At 47.3% G+C, this 23,247-nt stretch overlaps 1 protein-coding gene and 2 pseudogenes across 2 annotated transcripts; 2 read left to right on the top strand and 1 right to left on the bottom strand.

Annotated features, from left to right (window-relative positions):
• The first annotated feature begins 489 nt into the window (after positions 1-489).
• Positions 490-19,881, top strand: LOC136456608 (serpin-Z1-like; annotated as a pseudogene).
• LOC136456612 (ABC transporter I family member 10-like) lies at positions 14,432-17,048 on the bottom strand. Of its 2 annotated transcripts, none has more exons than XM_066456525.1 (4): positions 16,734-17,048; positions 15,114-15,239; positions 14,917-15,039; positions 14,432-14,708 (listed from the first exon to the last, which is right to left on the bottom strand). In XM_066456525.1, the coding sequence occupies exons 1-4, from the start codon at positions 17,031-17,033 to the stop codon at positions 14,580-14,582; spliced, it is 678 nt and encodes a 225-aa protein (XP_066312622.1). In that variant the 5' UTR covers positions 17,034-17,048; the 3' UTR covers positions 14,432-14,579. The 2 variants fall into 2 exon arrangements, with proteins under 2 accessions (XP_066312622.1, XP_066312623.1); XM_066456526.1 differs by having other exon boundaries at positions 14,612-14,704.
• Positions 19,882-21,722: 1,841 nt separating the features above from the next.
• LOC136461028 (uncharacterized) lies at positions 21,723-22,679 on the top strand (annotated as a pseudogene).
• The last annotated feature ends 568 nt before the right edge of the window (positions 22,680-23,247 follow it).

Raw genomic sequence — 23,247 nt, 5'->3', positions numbered from 1 at the left:
TAATTGATTTGTTTTATACGTGCCGTGCCATTGCTGTATCTAATTTTCGTGCAAGAGATGCCTTCGAAAAAAAATGTGCAGGTGAGCTGGACACACACTAAAAAAAGGCTACCATTCTTGTAATCTAATTGTACGGGTGGGAATTGTAAGAATTGATGCATCATCGACCATGCGTTCAGTAAGAATTGAGCTATTAGCATTATTTTTAATCAGGTGTTCAGTTTCCTGGGCACAATTTGAGTATCAGTCCACAGCATATTTGGCTATTTGAGCGAGTGATCATGTTCTGACACGTTTGTGTGTCTATATTAGACTAGACGCTAGTGTTCGGTAGCGACACCTGCTGACCTGCATTTGTACAACTATTATAAAAACCATACCCATGGGACTATGGATGAATGAATTATGATGAACTCGGTAGCAAGGAAACCCCCACGAGTCACATACTCACATCCACGCAAACGCGGCACAACACGCAGCGGCCAACGCGACGCATCCATCCAACCACTCCCGTTGCACGTTTTGTGTATCTGAGCTGTGAGCTGACCGCAACCTGAGGCTGAGGCTGCCTGAGCATCACCGGCGGCCATGCAGCTCGCGGAGGCCGCCCAGGACGAGGCCACTTTCTCCATGCGCGTGCTCCGCCACCTCGCCTCCCGCGACGGCTCCCCCCGCGCCCAGGGCGGCACGCTAGACGAGATCGCAAGCTTCCTCGGCCCCGCCGGCGGCAGCGCCCACGCCGCGCTCGCGTCCTACGTTGCTCTGCGCGTCTTCGCTGACGGCGGCGGCGAAGGTGGGAGTGGGACCACGGTGCGCTTCGCCAAAGGTATCTGGGTCGACGCCGATCTGCAGCTCAAAGCTTCGCTCGCCCGCGTCGCCGCCGAGCACTACCGCGCAGAGGCGCGCCAGGCGTTCTTCAAAACCATGGTAAACTCGGAATCCCTTTCTCGTTAATGCTGTAAGCGGCACCAAATCGAAGGTGAGGGGTAGGGAAGAAGGACACCAAGCCGGTATACGGCTTCTCAGCCATCGTCCTGATTTTTACTTCTGGGCATTGGATTTAGCATTTTTGTTTATGTATATTTCGAGTCCAAAATCAGCTGGATTTGCTTCAAAATGTGGCATGATTGTTAGTCTTCTCTTTCCTAAAATGATCCGGATGAAATGGGTGCCTGTTTGAATTAGTTGTCTTTCTTTCCTTCTGGATCCTATGGGTTGTGGTGTGGATACATGTTCTTTCTTAGAAATGTAGCTCTCCGGTGAGGAAGAAGAGCAACAGAGCTCTGATTAGTGGGCTTACTTTGTTGAATCCTCTGAGAGTACAGTTTTTGTTGTTGAACCTTTTGAAAATTTCTCGCCCATTCCTTGGTCTGGCATTGACGTCAGCAAAATGGACGAACAAAGGATCCTCTGAAATTCATTTGAAAAAACTCTGTTTCAAGCGCAAGAAGAGACGGTCGAATAAATCATCCGGATCTCTGCGAGTACTCGTGTCATGCCAAGTTGCCAACCGCCAACAGGAGGGCAACATTGATTCATTGTTTCCTACTCGGCTATTTGAAGGACCGGAAACGGCGACCAGAGGGGGGTGAATGGGAGCCTCAAATTTCTTTCGAAATCTTCGACCACTGTCCCAACATCAATCCCCAAAAAGCATACACGAAAGACTTGATGACCACGATCCTAGAGAAGGGTGGATGCTCCCTCAGAACACAGCGGGTCACCACAGAGCAAACGGAACACAGATCAAAGCCCAAACGAGCAAACTCCCAAAAGAAAACAGCACTGCTTCTGCAAATATCGGACACGTCCGGTATTATATCGGACACGTCCGGTATTTTCCGGACACGTCCAGTATGATATCGGACACGTCCGGGATTTTCAGCAGCAAGCTGACCAAAAGAGAAAAATCCAAAACCCCATCAAACGGTGTCCAAAAATCATGAAATTTTAACCATAGCTCTTTAGACACCAAGGGAAGGTCTTCACAAAATTTCAGCTCAAAACTCCAAAGTGAGAAATATCGGACACGTCCGGTATGATATCGGACACGTCCGGTATAAACGAGCAGTTTCTCGGAAAAAATTAAATCAAGCCATAACTTGATCAAATCAACTCCAAATGACTTGAAATTTTGCACAAGAGTTCACAAGCGAGTAGAAAGGCAACCTCTAAAAGATCATAGCCCGAGACAAACTCTAACTCCGTGAATCGAAGGAATTGAAGAAAACCCCCAAGAAATAGGTCAAGAACTAAAATTGCCCGGATCTGCGATCTCGTGAGGAATTAGTGGATTTCCTTCGGTGGAAAGCTTCTACTCATGTCACTGATCGATCCAAGGTAACAAGAACGAACCAAAACCGTCCCAAATCGAAGAACCGAGAGGGGAAACAAGAAGGGACAAAAGGAGCTCGTGAAGAACACCAAAATCACATCAAGAACACAACTAAATCATGAATCCCAGAGGACATACGGTGATTACGGCCACCGATTCCTTCAAAACCAAGTCACAATTTGAGTTGTGGACCTCTCTCATACATGGAAGCAAACTAGAGGAAGAAACCCTAAAGGAGAAAATGAAAACTGGAGGAGGTAAGGAAGATGGGGGCTCCCTCATCCTATTTAACAGGGCTATTACACATTCCCAATTTTGTCTCTGGATACAAATGAGTTGAACCGCTAAGCCCAAGGGCGTTGTTGTCCAACCCGGTGTAATCTTGATCCGACGGCCACCGCGCCTTCTCACCGGTAGCTTCGCCTCGACGCGAACTCCCCGATGCCGCCACGTGCCGTCCGTCCCTCCTCGGAACCTCCGCCCGGGTTTTGAGGCCCAAACCCGTAAACCGTCCATCCGATGGTTTTGAGGCCCAAACCATCAAACCGTCCGCGAGTAGCGTACTCCATACGCGTCCCCCGCCATCCGACGCGTGTCACCGCCGTCCTCGATCGGCCGGCCCGCCAAGTCCTCCTGAGCCTCGCTCGACTCACGCGTCCGCCGTCTTGACCCGGTCAACACCGTCACTCCATGTCTTCTTGCACTTGTCGATGTCCCAAGTGTCAGCCACCATGGCTAGTCACCCGGCCTCTGGGTCCCTCGGTCCAAGCCTCACGTCCGTCCTTCACCGCTCCCGGTCTGTCGGCACGGCACGTCCTTCTTGACCTTCACCTCGCCGTCGACCACCACATCCGAGCTCCACACCTGCACAACACAAGCCAAAAGACATGTCGCACACATAGCTTTCGCCATGGTAGGGTTAGTCACCACTCAACCTACTTCGTGGATCACATTGACAATCACTCATCACAAAACGAACACACAAGGGTACTTGTCAACCTTGTGTTCGCAATCTCCCCCTTGATGAGTGCATTGTCAACACCAATACACGAACAGCTTGAGCAAAAGAAAAAGAAGAAGAAGAGAAAAGAAAGAACTCACCCAAATGACCAAAAGCCAAAGAAAAGCCAAAAACTGGGTCATTTGAAGATGAGCAAAACTTGGTCCCCAAAGACATGGGCAACGGCTCGACACAACCAAGTAAAACAAAACTAGCCCTCAAGAAGAGGCAACGGGCTCAACACCACTAGCAAAGCTCGAAAAACCAAAAAACTACTAGACCCTCCAGAAGAGGCAAAGGCTCAACACATCTAGCAACACACCTCAAATGCAAAACTGCTAGACCCTCGCTAGACCCTCCAGAAGAGGCAAAAGCTCAACACATCTAGCAAAACACCTCAAATGCAACTCCCCCTGAACAAGTGCAATCTCTCTCAAATGAATGCATATCGCTCAACTTTAGGTGACATTGTGAGTGTGGAAACTTCTCCCCCTTGTTGACACATGCACTTATCAAGCTAGAGCCCAAAGATTGCATCTTCCCCTCAAATTATGCTATGAATGCAGAAATGCACGAATGCAGAAGCTTCAAGATTATAGTAAGTAGATTGAAAAGAGGCTCTAGTTGATGCTGTCATGTATATATAGCAACACATACAAGTGCTAGCAAATGCTCAAAGTAACCAAATGAGACGAAATATGGCATTTAAGCAATTTTGATCAAGTTTGAGCAATTTTAAAAGAGGGTTCACCACCAAAGGAGCACATAGCAAAAATAGACAGGAGATCGACCTTGTGCTACACATGTATGCAAAGTGAACTACCCCAAACAAAGTTCACACATCATGTCATGAGACAAACTTGTGGTTTGATCAAATTTTAGACACCAATTGAAATTTATCAGAGTTATGCAGCTTATTACCAAAGTTTGTCAGACAAGTGTGTGCGGGAGGTTATCTGTGCCACCAAAACCTGACTTAGCGACCATGTCAAGCCTATGCCAAAAGCAATCAGAAGCTTAAGACAATGATCTCGGTATCCATTATAGAGCTCAAGTTCACCAATAAGTGCAATTTAGAGCTGTCTCGATACTCTGACATAGGATAGTACAGACCCATCCCGATCTTTTCAATTCACTTAGTTTGATTTTCAAGTTTTAGCACAAATTCAAGTTTCTCAAGCAAGTGTGTAACTCAAAGTATGAGCCGTAGCAACTAAGCATATACATGAAGCAAGAAAAAAGATCTCAACACATTCTACACATGCTAGTGCCACAAGTAGTGGTGAACACATTTCATGTTTCAACAAGTTTTAATCAAGTTCACAGTTTGGAAAATAAGCTTAGCTCATAACATGCATCAATTGATCAAGAGGAGCCTAAGCCAAAAGCACATCATGTATATCCATAACATCCCCAACAAGAGCATAGTGTCAATCTAGCTACTATAAGGATGAAGCTCAGGATGCAATATGATACATGATGATATGATATGCAAGTATGATATAAAAACAAAAACAAAGACTAAACTACAAAGAAAAGCAAAACTAGAATATAACAACCAAAGTTCCCCTCCTCTAAAAAGGGAAACAAACTCCAAGCTCCCCTCGCAAGCGAGCAAACTGGGCTTGGTCAAGTGGTTTGGTGAAGATATCTGCGAGCTGGTTTTGGGTATTAATGTGGTGCAGATCAATATCACCTTTCTCATAGTGGTCACGCAAGAAGTGAAAGTGAACTTCTATGTGCTTTGTCTTTGAGTGAAGGACTGGGTTTTTGGCTACACTTATGGCGCTGGTGCTGTCACAATACAAAGGCACTCGCCTAAACTCTAACCCAAAGTCTCTCAAAGTAGCTATCATCCAAAGCAACTGGGAATAACAAGCAGCAGCAGCAACATACTCAGCTTCTGTGGTGGATTGGGCAACGCTAGACTGCTTGCGAGAAGACCAAGACACAAGAGAAGATCCAAGAAACTGACAAGTCCCCGAAGTGGACTTCCTCTCAACATGACAACCAGCATAATCCGCATCAGAATACCCACAAAGAGAAAGGGAGGAGGAAGCTGAAAACCAAAGACCAAACTTGGGTGTGAAACGAAGGTACCTGAGGATCCGCTTGATGGCTTGACGATGAGACGTGCGCGGAGAAGACTGAAAACGCGCGCACAAGCAGACTGCGAATTGGATGTCCGGTCTCGTCGCCGTTAGGTACAGCAGGGACCCGATCATGCTTCGGTATTCCTTCTGGTCCACTGCTTCTCCCTCCTTGTCCTCATCCAGGGCCGTCGTGGTTGACATGGGCGTCGAAAGAGGCTTGGCCTCACCCATATCAAATTTCTTGAGCACGTCCTTGGTGTACTTGCCTTGGTGCACGAACGTCCCCTCACGAGTTTGCTTGATTTGCAGCCCAAGAAAGAAAGTCAATTCGCCCATCATGCTCATCTCAAATTCCCTGCTCATAGTATCTGAAAACTTGGCAACAAGAGCATGAGAAGAGCCACCAAAGATTATATCATCCACGTATATCTGAACCAAAAGGATGTCTGTGCCTTGCTTGAGGAGGAACAGAGTCTTATCTACGGAACCCATCCTAAAACCCTTATCAAGCAAGAAAGCTTTCAAACGCTCATACCAGGCTCTCGGGGCTTGTTTCAAACCATACAAGGCTTTGTGGAGTTTAAAAGCATGGTTGGGGTACTTTGGATTTTCAAAGCCAGGGGGTTGCCTCACATAAACCTCTTCCTCTATGTACCCATTCAAGAAGGCACTCTTTACATCCATCTGATACAGCTTGAACCCTTTCGAAGCTGCAAATGCTAAAAGAATCCTAATGGCTTCTAGACGGGCAACAGGAGCAAAGGTTTCTTCATAGTCTATTCCCTCTTTTTGGCAAAAACCCTGAGCCACTAATCTCGCCTTGTTTCTCACCACCACCCCATCCTCACTCTGCTTGTTCTTGTAAACCCACTTTGTACCTATGGGGTGGCACTCTGGTGGAGGTGGAACTAAAACCCACACTTGGTTCCGCTCAAAGTTCTCTAACTCCTCGTGCATAGCATTAACCCAATCGGCATTAGATAGTGCGTGTCCAATATCTCGAGGCTCAAAAGAAGCTACGAAAGCAGAATGAGCGAAATGGGAAATATGATAAGACTTGGAACGCGTTACCCTTTCGTCGATGTCGCCGATCATGGTCTGAGGAGGATGGCGTCGCTGGATATGTCGAGGTGCACCCAAAGATGAAGTCGCCTCCCCCTCATCCACAGCTAGGGGCCTCCTCAGTCGATTGAGGAAGCGGCTCGCACGGACCCCATGAAGTAGAGGTGGAGGGCTCGGGGCCGTGAGCCGAAGTGGTCGAAGCTGGCTCGATCGGGGCAGCCGGTTGAGATGGCTTGGGATCATCCCAATCGACGTCATCGTCATCCTCAACAAAAATGCTATCACCCATCTCTTCATCACCTGCACGTTCAAAGACCGAAATAGAAGAGGGCATGGTTTCGTCGAAGGTGACTTCACAAGTCTCCACAACACGGTTAGTCTCAAGATTAAGCACACGGTACGCATGTGAATGAGAAGCGTAACCGAGAAATATACCGTCCGAAGATCTAGATTCAAACTTGTCAAGATTACCTTGCTTAAGAATGAAGCACCTACAACCGAAGACTCGAAGATGACTCACCTTGGGTGGACGCCCAAACCGCAATTCATAGGATGTCTTCTTTAAGAAAGCACGAAGAAAAATGCGGTTTGAAACATGGCAGGCGGTGTTGATGGCTTCGGCCCAGTAACGCCTAGGAGTCCTATGCTCATCGAGCATCGTCCTGGCCATTTCAACCAAAGTCCGATTTTTGCGCTCAACAACACCATTCTGCTGAGGGACATAGGGCGAAGAAAACTGATGTTCAAGACCCAAGGAAGCACAAAAGGTGTCAAACTGAGAGTTTTTGAACTCAGTGCCATTGTCACTGCGGATAGCTCGTATGGCATTCTTTGGTAACTCAGTTTGCAACCTCAAGATCAAGTCACGAGCATGAGAAAACGCTTCGTCCTTGCCCTCCATGAAAAACACCCAAGAATAACGAGAAAAATCATCCACGATCACTAGAACGTACCACTTCCCTCCCTCTGACCGAACCCGAGCCGGACCAACAGTGTCCATATGGAGTAGCTCACCGGGTCTCGTGGTCATGACCTGAGTCACTGGAGGATGGGAAGCAGCCACCATCTTTCCGTGGCGACAGGGATGGCATACCAGATCCTTCTCAAACTTAAGTTTGGGCAATCCTCGGATCATGTCAAGAGAACTCAACCTCACTAGGAGATCGAAGCTCAAGTGACCAAGTCTCCGTATGCCACTTCCACAAATCAGAAGAAGATCCGGCAACCAAACAGCGAGAAGAACCGAAAGACTGAGAGAAATCAGCTCTGAAAACTCGGCCAAAAGGAACGATCTGACACACTAGATGTCCCTGAGAATCGAGCACACGAGAAAGTCCAGTCTTAAAGCGCACCTCAAACCCATCTTGAAGGAGTTGCGAAACAGAGAGCAAATTAAAATGCAGGCTTGAAACCAAAGCAACGTCCTTCAAGATAAAAGACTCATTGACCCGAATGGTCCCACGAGACAGCACCTTACCTTTGCTATTGTCCCCAAATGTGATGTACTCCTTGTATTGCATGGGGTCGAGGCTGGAGAACCATTTGGAACTTCCGGTCATGTGGCGCGAACAGCCGGAATCAACAAGCCACGTGTTCTCCAGGCCTCCGCTCTGCATCAATAGAAAGACAGGGGGTGAGCAAATGGCACAACACTGGGGTTAGTGAAATGAGGAGAATACCAGTGTTGAGTCATTTGCCCTGGAAAAGTGTTAGGAAAAACACCATACATGCCATGTCCCATTAGAGAGAAGCGATCACCACATGGGGGAAAACGTGGTCCGCTAGGAGTGTGGGACTGAAAGCCACGATCGCGAGGTCCAGAGTCATATAGATCATGACTTGGGCCACAGCCGGGCACGACCACCACGTGGTCTCGCCACCTGAGGCCTAGCACCTTGAGGCATTGCACCTCTAGGCCTAACATTGTGCCTCTGAACAGGCGGTACATGTACGCCATGGGGAGGACGGTACATATTCCGGTTGTTCAACTCGTACTCGCGCCGCTCATCTCTCTTCCTCCTAAAGCAAAACTCAGCCAAATGACCATCTCTATGGCAATAGTCGCAGTGGTACCTCACCTCTCTCTTGGATGGTGGTTGACTCACTCTCTTGTGGATGTGGTTCACTCTCTGAGGCTTTTTGGCTTTAGGAAGGGGTGCACTAGAGATGTTGGGTAGAGTATCGAGTGAGTTCCGAAAGTGGTTCGGTTTGGGAACCCAAACTTGCTTGGATGGATGGAGCTTTTGGTGGTTCTTCAAACACACCATCTTTGATCATAGGCTTGGTAGACTCTGGTGGAGGGATCCTGATCAATTTGGGAGTGTTGGTGGGTTTCTCACTTGGGTTCAAACCACTATGTTCACCAACCTTGCCATAGACATGCTCACCCTTCCCACCTATAGCAAAGCCTACTCCCGATGAGTCAGTTCCCCGCCTGAACTGGCTCACCATCATGCCCAACTGGGGCTCACTGCACGACACCCAGCTCAAGATGGATCGAAGTTGTGTGTTTTCTTCCTCGGTTCCCATCTTGTCGTGCCTGCAGGACTCAAGCTCCAACACCAAAGCTTCACATCGAACACATGTAGTGGTGATGCTATCTAAGTTGGCCTTCTCAAACTCAGCAAGTTTGGCAACCTTCTCTGCCAACTCAGATTGCAAGCCTGAGCAGGACTTGCACGCACCGAGCAACCCAGAACGAGACTTCAACTCATCACATTCATCAAGCAAAACAACATACTTGGATTGCAAGTCAGAGAGGTTAGACATGTGTATAGCGCACTCATCGCACTCCTCCTCCTCTGACACCACTACACCACTCTTGGCAAGCTCCAACTCCTTCAAAGCAACCTCTAGCTGGTCCTTAAACTCTTTTCTCTCGCGGGCAGCACGCTTAAGCAACTTATCTTGACTCATCAATGTATCATTCATAGTATCAAGCTCAAGCATAAGTGAGTCAAGTGTGGGCGGTACCTCGTTTTCGTCGTCGTCGACGTCGACGTCCTTTTTGAGCTTTGCTCCACCGTCAACCGCCATAGTGCAAAACCCACCACGGTTTGCACCGGCGACAAAGCAGAGACCGTTGAGCTTGTCCTCGCGCTTCTTCTCGGACTCATCGTCGGTCGAGGGACAAGAAGAGTGATCATCGTCGGAGTCGTCGTCGAGGTCGCTGAGGGAGGCGAGGAAGGCGCGTTCTTGAGCTTTGGCCTTCCTGCGGTACGCCTTCTTGATCGCCTCCTTGTCGAAACCGCCCTTGGCCTTGTGCTTGCCAGAGGTGTAGTCGCGCTTATCCTTGCGCTTGCCGGAGTCGTACTTGTTGATGAAGGGCTTCTTCTTGGGGCAGTGCGCGACGAAGTGGTCCGGATCTCCACATCCATAGCATCCCTCCTTCGGGCCACCACTGCGTCGGCGATTCAAACGGTTGTTGTGAAACCGAGAGAACCGACTGATGACGAGTGCCAACTCATCATCCCCAAGAGACTCCAGCTGCTCCTCTGTGACTGACATCAAGCACGACAAAGAGAAAGAAGCTTGTGAAGGGTTAGTCAATGAACTTGAACCACTACCTGAGACCAAAGCTATGGTTGGTGCAGAGGGATTCTTGAGCTTGGCTTGGGTTTGGTAGTCGATCTCTGTGGACTTGAGCTTGCTGAAAAGCTCATCAACAGTGAGGGTGTCGTAGTTGGCAGACTCGATCATCGCCGACACCTTCACATCCCATACCTTTCGATCAAGGGCATAGAGAAGCTTGAGCGCCCTCTCATGATCACTATAAGGTAGGTTGGCCTTGTTCGCTTTCATTTTGTTGACGATAGTCTGAAAGCGGGAAAACATGGCATCGATGGACTCGCCATCAAGCTGAGAGAAGTTCTCGTACTCGCGCTTGTACGTCTCGTAGAGTCTGGTCTTGACCTGTGCGGTCCCCTCGTGATAGCTCTGAAGCCTCACCCAGATCTCTCGAGCTGTAGTACAATCGGAGACACGCTCGAACTCAGAAAGCGAAAGACTCGAGAAAAGCACACTGCGAGCTTTGCTATTTGCGTTGTGCCGATCCTTGTGATCCTGGGTGGTACGGGCCGCGGTAGGGAGCACAACGTAAGTAGCATCCTCGCAAATTTCCCAGACGAGCCAATCAATCCCCTGGAGATGCGCAGACATGCGGATCTTCCAATAAGGATAGTTTGACCCATCGAAGTGCGGTGGTTTGCCAGAACCACGCTCCATGTCGCCTTCGTGGATCACGGACCGATTAAGGTGGAATGATCCTTAACCGGCTTTGATACCAATTGAAGGACCGGAAACGGCGACCAGAGGGGGGGGTGAATGGGAGCCTCAAATTTCTTTCGAAATCTTCGACCACTGTCCCAACATCAATCCCCAAAAAGCATACACGAAAGACTTGATGACCACGACCCTAGAGAAGGGTGGATGCTCCCTCAGAACACAGCGGGTCACCACAGAGCAAACGGAACACAGATCAAAGCCCAAACGAGCAAACTCCCAAAAGAAAACAGCACTGCTTCTGCAAATATCGGACACGTCCGGTATTATATCGGACACGTCCGGTATTTTCCGGACACGTCCGGTATGATATCGGACACGTCCGGGATTTTCAGCAGCAAGCTGACCAAAAGAGAAAAATCCAAAACCCCATCAAACGGTGTCCAAAAATCATGAAATTTTAACCATAGCTCTTTAGACACCAAGGGAAGGTCTCCACAAAATTTCAGCTCAAAACTCCAAAGTGAGAAATATCGGACACGTCCGGTATGATATCGGACACGTCCGGTATGAACGAGCAGTTTCTCGGGAAAAATTAAATCAAGCCATAACTTGATCAAATCAACTCCAAATGACTTGAAATTTTGCACAAGAGTTCACAAGCGAGTAGAAAGGCAACCTCTAAAAGATCATAGCCCGAGACAAACTCTAACTCCGTGAATCGAAGGAATTGAAGAAAACCCCCAAGAAATAGGTCAAGAACTAAAATTGCCCGGATCTGCGATCTCGTGAGGAATTAGTGGATTTCCTTCGGTGGAAAGCTTCTACTCATGTCACTGATCGATCCAAGGCAACAAGAACGAACCAAAACCGTCCCAAATCGAAGAACCGAGAGGGGAAACAAGAAGGGACAAAAGGAGCTCGTGAAGAACACCAAAATCACATCAAGAACACAACTAAATCATGAATCCCGGAGGACATATGGTGGTTACGGCCACCGATTCCTTCAAAACCAAGTCACAATTTGAGTTGTGGACCTCTCTCATACATGGAAGCAAACTAGAGGAAGAAACCCTAAAGGAGAAAATGAAAACTGGAGGAGGTAAGGAAGATGGGGGCTCCCTCATCCTATTTAATAGGGCTATTACACATTCCCAGTTTTGCCCCTGGATACAAATGAGTTGAACCGCTAAGCCCAAGGGCGTTGTTGTCCAACCCGGTGTAATCTTGATCCGACGGCCACCGCGCCTTCTCACCGGTAGCTTCGCCTCGACGCGAACTCCCCGATGCCGCCACGTGCCGTCCGTCCCTCCTCGGAACCTCCGCCCGGGTTTTGAGGCCCAAACCCGTAAACCGTCCATCCGATGGTTTTGAGGCCCAAACCATCAAACCGTCCGCGAGTAGCGTACTCCATACGCGTCCCCCGCCATCCGACGTGTGTCACCGCCGTCCTCGACCGGCCGGCCCGCCAAGTCCTCCTGAGCCTCGCTCGACTCACGCGTCCGCCGTCTTGACCCAGTCAACACCGTCACTCCATGTCTTCTTGCACTTGTCGATGTCCCAAGTGTCAGCCACCATGGCTAGTCACCCGGCCTCTGGGTGCCTCGGTCCAAGCCTCACGTCCGTCCTTCACCGCTCCCGGTCTGTCGGCACGGCACGTCCTCCTTGACCTTCACCTCGCCGTCGACCACCACATCCGAGCTCCACACCTGCACAACACAAGCCAAAAGACATGTCGCACACATAGCTTTCGCCATGGTAGGGTTAGTCACCACTCAACCTACTTCGTGGATCACATTGACAATCACTCATCACAAAACGAACACACAAGGGTACTTGTCAACCTTGTGTTCGCACTATTCCTACTTGGTATCGCCCTCAGAGCTCGGACATGTTTTAATTTCCCGTTGCAGGGTCGGAGTCCGACTTGAGAACGACGCGTTTTTGGTTCCCGCCGTTTTATAAATGCCCCCTGTTCCCTAGCGCCCACCCCGATCCTTGCGCGTTTCTCCTATCTGCCGCCACACCACGCCACGCACGCTGAAAATCCCTAGCGAGCCGCCGCCGGCAGGAGCAATAGAGCCACCGTCCATGGCCACGGAGCATGGTCTTCCTCCTGGCTACCGTTTCGTGCCCACTGACGAGGAGGTGGTCGAGCTTTGCCTGCTCCCTCGCATCCAGGACCAGCCCCTCCTGCCGAACGACATCATCGAGGACGATCCGCTGAGCGCGCCGCCGTGGGCTCTCCTCGAGAAGCACGGGCAGAGGCACCAGGCCTTCTTCTTCGCGGCGTGTCAGGCCATGAACGCCAAGGGCAACCGCCAGAAGCGCTCCTGCGTGGGACACGGGACCTGGCAAGGGCAGGGCAAGAGGAAGCACCAACAGGAAGAAGAAGGGCAGGAGGGCAAGAAGAAGCTGCGCGTGCGCGTGCGCGGCAGCGCCGAGAAGATTGAGATCGAGTGGGACAAGTACGCACTCAACTTCCAGGAGCACGGTGTCAAGGGCAGCACGGGCTGGGTCATGCACGAGTACTCCATCACCGCCCCGCCCGAGCTAGCGCGGTCGCCGGTGAGGGTGTACTGCATCCGCTTCAGCGGCCACGGCAAGAACGCCAAGAAGAACGGCAGGGATGCGCAGCATAGGGGCGACGACGACGAGTTCGAGGATGAGGAGGAAGTGGACGATGACGCAGTAGGAGCAATCGCCACCACTACCAGGAGTGCCGCGGAGGAAGACGCTGCCCTGCTCATAGAAGACTACCTCACTTCTTTCCCTGTGGTGGCGGTGGATGTTGTCAGCGCCAATCCTGCTGATGGGGCGGACGCAGGAGCAGGCTATGATCAGGACTTGCCCGGGTTGGTGGATGACGACAGTTTTGACTTCATGAACTCTTTGCCTGACCTGTTGCCTAGTGTCGACTTCTCCCAATGAGCTGATGGTGCCGGACGACGCATGATCAAACACTGAGATAGCGATTTGCTATATCTGTTGAATTTGTGCGTTGGTGGATTCTTCAATTCCTAGGTGGGAACTACTTTTTTTATGAAACAGAGTTTCTACTGCCTTGTTAGTACTAGTTTAACCTTCTTGACTTGTCTTAACGACGAAATGATGTCTTATTTGTCATCATTGGTGAGTGTGGACGATTCAAAATCTGCTCATGTCTCTGCTATTGTTTTGTTTTACTATTTTCAGTTCTACTTGTATACGACGAATGATACTGAAAGAACCATGATATATGTTGCAGAAGGTAAGAATTACTATGAAGTTGTAAACTCCTCGGTTGCATTACTAAGCAACTCCAACAAATTAATTATTAACCGCTTAGTCTCCTGTGTTTAAGCATAACGGATTATCGAGCTTCAGCCTTGTCACTCCCAACTCCAACAGTTGACTAATCATCCAGCAGTGCAGACCATTGCAAAGTAAAACTAGCTTGATGACTGAGCACGCACCCAACTAACCCAAAGAGGCCAGGCTTCTTCCAGACCAGGCCTGAACCAAGTAAAAATGATCTATCAATCTAGTCCAGGCAGCGACACCTGGCCCAAAGGGATCACGCTTTTCCCGGGCCAGGCCGTATTCATATATGCCTGCAAGTGAATCGAATCATACATTCACAGGCAGACATTCAACATTGCAAGCAGCCAAGCATGTCGCACATGATTTGCTTTGAACAATGCCTAAAATAGATGTTCCAGCAAAACTATAGTCGACAATAACAAAATAAGTTGCTTTGCAATTAATCCATTTACACAAGAGAAGCTTTGCCAAAAAGCTTCGGGGATTTAGAGTTCAAAATGACCAAAGTAGCGTGCCTGTTTTCTCTTTATAAATCTTGATATGGTAGAGACGTCGCCTTGAATGATTATCTAGCCACTTCCATATAGATGGCACCATCTGCGTATTTCAGCTCTTCCAACCGATGAGTCACCCATAACGCGGCAACCTCCCCATCAGCAGCCACAGAGTTCCTCACTGCCTTTATCACGCCTATCTACAGTTGCAGCAAACGGAGATTAGAGTGCAGAACTGTCACTAACGTATATCACAAATTCACAACCAGTAAAATGACTTAGAAACACAAAAGTTTTACCCATTACAGTGCAAGTTAGACAACTAATATAAGGCACAATGATAAGCTCCAACGAATGGGAAAGAAATTAACGGAATCATAAAAACCAGAATATGAAGGAGATCTGTACCTGGTCATGTTCATCTAAGAATGTGGTCAGTTCATCCAGCAGTAATACTTTGGATGCTTCAGCTAACGCACCAGCAATTGCAACTCTCTGTTTCTGCCCACCACTCAGAGTTTGGATTGGCCTCTGTTTGAATGAAGGTTTATGAACATTGTGAAGACATTATATTATGATCCAAAAGCTGGATTTTAGATGCCTACCTGAGAGTAGCTCAACATCCCAACGGCATCCAATGATTTTGATACCCTTAACCTGACCTCATCTAATGGAAGTTTGAGCTTACCAAGACCAAATGCTACATCAGATTCCACTGTAGGCATCACAACCTGCATCCAAAGGACAGAACTGAGAAAACTGTTCTTCCATATAAAGACTTGGACACATGGATAATCTAGGGCTGCAGTTCTTGGCTTGACCGCCAGGTGGAAGCTTTCATACATGCTAGAACATGTTTGATTCCAATGTGTGTGTTTGAGTTTTCAACATAAATGTATGGTTTGTCAAAAAAAAGGAAGATAACAAAGTTCATGGTTTACTAGACGGTAAGTTAGATTTGATTCAACTGTGATGTCCCCAACAAAGAAGACTACTAAGGAACACAGCACTAGACGCACAAGTGATGGCACCTTTTCTCTAGCATGGTACAAGAATATTATAATCAGATTGCGTGACTCACCTGAAAACTAAGCTCCGAGTGAATTCAAGTGGATATTGTGTGAATTTGGAGCTCCAGCAGGATACGCATGGAAAAGCTTTTGTGACAAATTGACCGAGTCTATGACATAGTTCATATATTGAGCCACATGATTAAATGTACAATTGCAAGCATAAATTTATATCGTTTAACCAAAGACATTATTTACTTATCCAATACAAAGTAAAATAGCCAAGAAAAACATGGTGTTGGTATTTATTTGAAGTGACAGTGACAATAAATGAATAAATAAATTCCCAAAGTTATGTTACCGAGTAATCAGAAATGAGCACAATGCATGTAGCTAACAACTTTACAAGGGCAAGTAGATAAAACCAACTCACGCTTGTTTCTTCCACATGAATATAACAGTCACTACATTATTATTTATAATTAAGTAACAGAAACTATATTCTGGCCCAAAAAACAATGGGTGCAAACTAACTCTGCCTACTGCCATTTGTTGCTCCACTGCTCCACCCCTTTTCTTGCTTTGTGATGATGCACCAACACCACAAAAGAGATACAGAATTGACATTCATGACATCTGTACAAAGGTTTATTAGATTTTCTTATTGGCTTTTAATGTGGACTTTCTATTGATCCCTGATAGAAACTGAAATTTTTGTCGAGCAATATGTAGTTGCATCAGTACACTAAATGACACGCACATTCACAAGTCACCAAAACCTTTCCTGACAATTTTGGGTCCCCCGAAAGTACAAATGCTTGCTTGAACATTTTCATGAAGTTCAACTACCCCTTCTCCCCAAAAAATCTGTGCTCGAGACTCACGAGGTTGAGGGGCTGGATCTTGATTCTATCCAGATTGTATCCTATTTTCATTTCCAATCGAAAAATGAACCAAACACTGCCGGGACATAATTGACAGTATCTAACTCATCTACCAAGTAAATTGGGCACTACACGCAGCAGGAAACTATTTTCTTCATTTCAAATTGGAGGCAACAGAGGCATTCCACGTTTTACTGTTGAATGCAGATAACCAATCACTTAAGGCAAGCACCAGTCTAAGGAATTCAATTCGGATTTCAATTCTCAGGCCTGCACGAATAAAGTGGGAGCGAAAAACACGAAATGCTGCCTCCTAGTTCAGAGGAGGAACCTTCAGCAGGGTGGACTTGCCGCAGCCGTTGGGGCCGAGGAGCATCCAGAGTTGCCCGGGCGGGACAAGGAGGGAGCATCCCTTAAGCACCGGCAACACCCTGCCCCGCCGCGTGGTCACCGAGAGCCCGACGTTGCGGCCCTCGATGGCGGGCGCGGCTGGAGGAGGGAAGGTCGAGGCGCACATCGCTAAGCTTCGACGAGGGGGAGCGTCCAGGGTGTGATGAACGGTGGCGGAGGAGGAGGACACGGAGGGACAGCACCGGAGGGGGCCGACGCCGCCGGCGAGGCCGTGCGACATCTCGGCGAGCTAACAAGTAAGAAGAGATTGGACTGAGGAGTTTCTAGGCCGGTGCTCTACATGGATAGGTGTCGGCCATGCTTATAACAAAATGGGCCGGATCTATCATGGCTTTCGTGCATGGATGGGCCGGGCCAATGATGGCTTTCCTAATTAGTACTAGAAAGACAACAAGTTCCTAAGTATTGCATGTACTTCACTTGTACATGTACTCCACGGTGGTGCCCGTAGGAGTACTTCACGTCAATTTGTCATCGTAATCATAACAATAATACTCTATAAGTATTGCCTTCTACAGTAGCTCTATGATACTATACTTCCAAATTTATGATATCAACTAAGTCTAAAGTATTATACTGTAGTGTTTTTAAGCATGCCTGATCACCAGTGGCGCCTTCGGCCGTGTCACCCGTGCCCACCCCGCTACTTCAGTCCATGATCCCCTAATTGGAATCCGTGGAAAGGCGCTGGAGCTTCGCCACCGCCGTCAGCCCTACTCACCGGCTATCCTCTGCCGCCTGCTCACCAGTGTGTCCATCATCTCACTCGCTTCCCATCGAACCACCACCGTCGCTTGGTGGAGGCCCCCTTAAAAGAATCGAGATGTCGTTTAAAAGGAGTGAACATGAGTTCCTGGGAAAAAAATAGAGCTTCTAAAACAATTACAAGATTGGAGATCTGGTTTGGTCCTTAAATGTGGCACCAGATCTACTCTAGATCGAAGGTCCAATACTGGGTGACGGGAAGAACACAAGTCGGAGAGGGATTTCACCTATTTTAATCAATTATTCTACTTGTTACCAAGTGTTGTGGAGACGTATGCCCCTCACCATCCCCTATGCCGCACAATCTTCGTCCTCTACTAATCGAGTAGTCAACCGTGTGTTGGCAATGCACGTGCATCAATTAATGTTTTTGTACCGTAGACAATGTACTAGTCACAAGAAAGAATGATCGTCAGTTTCATGTTTTGCGAGGAAAGGAATTCATTGTCAGTTTTAAATCGGCGGCTAGGGTTTCACCATGACTAGGTAGACATGTATAAAATAAGATAAGGTAAAGAAGAGATATAAATAGGATAGAGATGATATAGAGATAGAGATAGAAATAAAGATAGAGAGGAGTTCATTGAAGGCTGCCTTATAACAGGAGCGGCAAAAAAAGAAGAGAAGGAGGGTAGTAGGTTTAAGCCAATAAATGGTTGATTAGAGTTTGCGTGGGAAATGGCAACTGATCTTAACCATTCTAGCCCACCAGTATACACTTTGAAGATGCAAGAAAAGAAAGTTCACTGGTGCCCTCCTCCTGATGGAGTAATTAAGGTGAATTTTGATGCAGCTTTTAAAACTGAAACTTATGGAGGTGCCTCGAGAATAGTTTTACTAATGCCCAAGGTCAATTTGTAGCAACCAAATGTAAACAACATGGGTCGATACCTGATGCTCTTACTGCTGAAGCTTATGCTTATCTTGATGCGACGCTAATGATAAAGGATCTTGGACTGTCAAAGGTGATTGTCGAAACGAATTACCAAGAATTAGTGGCGCTATGGAATTCTAAGACTAGTAATAGGTGTGCTATTATTCCAGTGCTAAATCAAATCCACGAACTTAGTCGACAATGCACACATTTTGTTTTGGTTCATGTAAGGAGGGAAGCAAATATGGCTGCGCATTATATAGCCAAGTTTGCATTACTTTCAAATTCTGAATGTATGTGGTTGCACGATGTACCCAACTTTTTATCTCAATTTTTTCAGCAGGACTTTCTTGTTGAGAACTGAAGTAATATAAATAAAGTTTTCTTTGCTCTAAAAAAAGATTCTTAGTTGGGCCAACATGTTTGGTGGCCGGACACATTTTGGGCCTTGCTCGCTCTAAAGAAACTATTGGGCCTTCTTTACTCTCACACCGACAGGCCAACCCAGTTAAGTCAGATCTGGTGCACATAAGAGGCGCGCCGGGCGTTCTTCAAAACTATGGTAAACTCGGAATCCCCTTTCTTCTCGTACGTATGGCTCACGAATTTGGTGGGCTTGAGACAACTTCGTTTGGTTCCTTGTGTTGATCTACGCTAGCTAGAGGAAGAAAGGAGCCAGATCAACCAGTGGATCGCGAGAGCGACGGTCGGTCGAATCAAGGACCTTCTTCGGTTCTTTCCACGGGCTGCCTCCACTGTGGGACGCCGGCGGTGCTCGCCAACGCACTCTAGTTCAAGGGTGTGTGGGAGCGCAAGTTCGACGCCTGCCTGACGCGGCACGAAGCCTTTTTCCTGCACGACGGTTGCATCGTCCGCGTGCCGTTCATGTCGAGCACCAGCAAGCAGTGCATCGCCTACCAACCCGGCTACAAGGTCGTGAGGCTTCGCTACGCGCAACAAGGCCGCAGCGAGCACCGGGTGTTCTCGATGTACATCTACCTTCCGGACGCGCACGACGGCTTGCCGACGCTGCTGCACAAGCTGAGCGCTAAGCTCCAGAACTCTGACGGACGAGGTCCTCGTGCGCGCGTTCAGGGTTCCCAGGTTCACTGCTGCGGACAAGACGAACGCGAGGGAGATGCTGCTGGACCTCGGGCTGTTCCTGCCCTTCGATCGCGACGCCGCCGACTTCGGCGGCATAGTGGAGGCGCTCGTCATGTCCGATGTCTACCATGAGTCCTTTGTGGAGGTGAACGTGGAAGGGACCGAGGCAGCCTCTGCGACCGCTGTCGCTATGCGCTTCGGGTGCGCACGATTGTAGGTGCCGATGGACTTCATCGCCGACCACCCGTTCGTGTTCTTGATCAAGGAGGAACTCGGCGGCGTGGTTGTTTTTGCAGGACAAGTGATAGACCCGTCGATTCCTTAGTAATTTTAGATGAGTGATGCTTCTTTGAGTGAATATAATATGGTGATTTTACTTCAAAAAATATAGAATATGGTGATAATGATATGAAAGCGGTTAGTACTTATATGCTATATAAAGGCCTTGACATTTGCTAGATAATCCACTAAACTTAGCGAGAGCTAAATTGAACCATCATGCAAGTGAGAGTGTGCAAGATAGTGTGCCAAATGTCATCGTCCTTATGTATCCCTTTCATCAGGTTCCATCGTCCATGCCTCTCAACAACAGGAAATAAAAAATCCAATCTCACCATTGCCTAACTCGTTAATGGTGTAGGCGGCAGCAAATCGAAGGTGAAGGATAGGGGAGAAGGACGCCAAGCCGATATACGGCTTCTCAGCTCCTGATTTTTACTTCTGGGCGTTGGATTTAGTATTTTTTGTTTATGTATATTTCGAGTTCAAAATCAGCTCGATTTGCTTAAAAATGTGGCAAGACTGTTAGTCTTCTCTTTCCTAAAATGGTTCGAATGAAATGGATACATGTAGCTCTCCGGTGAGGAAGAAGAGCAACAGTGTCTGATTCCTTGGTTCTTAGAACAGAGCTCTCTGGCTCATTTTGTTGATTCGTCCGAGAGTATGTTTTGTTGTTGAACCTATTGAAAATTTCTGGCCCATTCCTTGGTTCCAAACTGGCAATGACGTCAGGAAAATTGACGAACAAGGGTCCTATGAAATTCGTATGTAAAAAACTCTGTTCCAAACGCAAGAAGAGGCAGTCGAATAAATCATCGTGATCTCTACTAGTAATAGTGTCATGCCAACCGCCATCGCCAACGGGAGGGTATCATTATTTCCTACTTCTAATAACTTGGTAAGGTATCGCCGGTAGTCGGATTGGTTTTAATTTCGCGCTACAGGATCGGAGATGGAGTTCGACTTGAGAAGGCGCCTGCTGCAGCCATTGTCGCTTCTGCAACTGCAAAGGGACGACCTCCAAAGCCTCAAATGAAAAAGTCCACGACCAAGACGACAAGCCGGCTTGCAATTGAAGGAGCTCTTGCTCCGACCACTCCAGAAGCATCAATCGACGGTGGCCACCGGCTACTAAAATTCATGGGGTCGGTTTTAATCTCGCTAACCTTCTTCTCTTATTAGCTTGTTTATATTAACATTTTTGCATGTGTAAACTGTATTCCATGGTTATGATTTATGAATGAATGCAACTAAAATCCATGGTTCTGAATCATTTAGTTAAAACTTCAGATTATTATTGAATGTATGTGTGTGTAACGATTTACATAGTATGCTACAATGTTCATATTTATATTCTATGCTATGAGGTTCAGATTATTGCAGCATGTTTTATTAGCTTGTTCATATTAACATTTTTGCATGTGTAAACTGTATTCCATAGTCTCTTTGTTGACTCATACTTGACTAATTGTATTTATTTTGCTGGTTGTTGGATATAGGGACTGGCACTTGTTTGAACTTTGAAAACAAGAGTTGGGTCAGTTGGCTGCTACTGGGCTATTGTATCAATCCTTAGTGTTTGCTTCTAAGATTGTTATGAACTTATCATTTTGTGTTGTAATGCCTCTTTGAGATGAGTCCATGAACTTGTAAACTTATGGTGCTACTTTTGTGCTGTTGTGCCAAGCAAACTATGTTGGATTCCTAGTTGGTGATGCACTGTTGTATTGCCCATGAAATTGATTCTTCTGTTTTCACTGTAGTGACCGTGATTGAGCATTTGGTTGTGCAGATGGTGACTACTGTGGTTAGAAACTCCACAAGATACTATGTGATGGCTTTACTCTTTTACTGGCATTGGTTCACTATAAGTAAGTATTAATTCTCATGCATTTTGATTGGTATGTTGAGGAACCTAAAGGGATCCAGACAGTAATTGAGATGATATTGGCAAATGATGGTGACAAAGGAAACCACCTGAGGGAAGCACCTGAAGTTCCACTAAAGGTACGCTGTATGCCTTTTTCATGTTTACAAATTGACGCGAGTAAATGCAACCTTTAGAAGCTAAGCAAGTAAATGGAAATATCGAAGCAATTGCAGTTTTGCATGTTCCGTACATATGTATTAACTTGTTTTCCCTTCTCGGCCATGTCCTGTACATGTATTAACTCGTTTTTCCGTCTCAACCCACTGTCAGGTAAGTACTGAGAAAGGGCATATAGAAGCAGTTGATAGTAAAGGGGTTTAACGTGGAAGCATCATCGAGCTTGGACATTGTGTGAGGTCGTGAAGCTGGTTGATGGTGTGGCGCGGTTTGGAGGCTTGGAGCTAGCAAGTGGTCTGAGATTAGAAAACTGTCCTTTGCCTCATATTCTTACCGAGGTGTGTTTGCTTGTACAGCTGAAACTTACTACAATTTCATTTTCCGATCATACATTGAAACCTGCTGTTTATTCAGGACAAATGGCGTAACCTGATCAGAGCAACCAAGACACAGCTTCCGGCATAAAACGACGTAATCACTTGTCCCTCTTCAAGGCACATGAGCCCCGTTATTTATTTTGTTATTTATCTATTCCTATCGTTTATTTATCCTGCATTTATTTGCTTCCTGATGTTTGATTGTTCCTTCAACTCCTCTTAGCAGGGTGCCTGTCTGCGGAAGATTAACCCTTCTATCGTACCAATACCACCATCCATTTTGTTGCGAGTGAAGGAGCTAAACGAGCTGCAGTTGCAAGGGGTGGCTTCACAGCCCCAGTCAAGTTCTCTGGACAGGACAGCAAGGTTCTACAGGGAAAAGGGTCAGGTTTTTTTGTGATCCGTGTCATGCTGATATAGTGGGTAATGGAAAGCACTAATTAGTTTGGTGTACACTTCTGGATGATGTGACATATATTATATGAGTAAATATTATACAAAGTTGGTGTATTGAATTACCGTGTGCATTGATGACTCAACACATGTGCATTGAACTACTATGTGAAGTTGATGGCTTGATGCGGGGATGGTGATCCCCGCGGGGATTAAATTCCCGAGCGGGGACGGGGATGGAGAAGAAATGCTCCCCATGAGCCTTCACGGGGACGGGGACGGAGGAAATTTTCCTCTGCGAGGACGGGGATGCGGCAGTAACCCCCGACGGGGAATTCCCCGTTGACATTTTGAACCGCGCACTGTTCTTGGGGACCAACAAATGCTGTAATTGGTTGTTGAGTGATGTTATACGTACAAGATTCTTCAACTTGATAGCTCCATCAGGATCAGGGTGGCACGGAAACAGCTGTGTAATGATATGAGCCATTGTTACATGTCACACAATATGATTATAACGAGTCAACAGCTAACTTAAAATTAAAGCCAGCGTTGCTGATATTGTAATGTTTTATTATTTTTGTTTCTGTTCTGT

The sequence above is a fragment of the Miscanthus floridulus genome, chromosome 6 (genome assembly GCF_019320115.1).
Source record: "Miscanthus floridulus cultivar M001 chromosome 6, ASM1932011v1, whole genome shotgun sequence".
Lineage (NCBI taxonomy): Eukaryota > Viridiplantae > Streptophyta > Magnoliopsida > Poales > Poaceae > Miscanthus > Miscanthus floridulus.
Note: the sequence above shows the minus strand (reverse complement) of the source record. Positions and strands in the feature narration are given on the sequence as shown.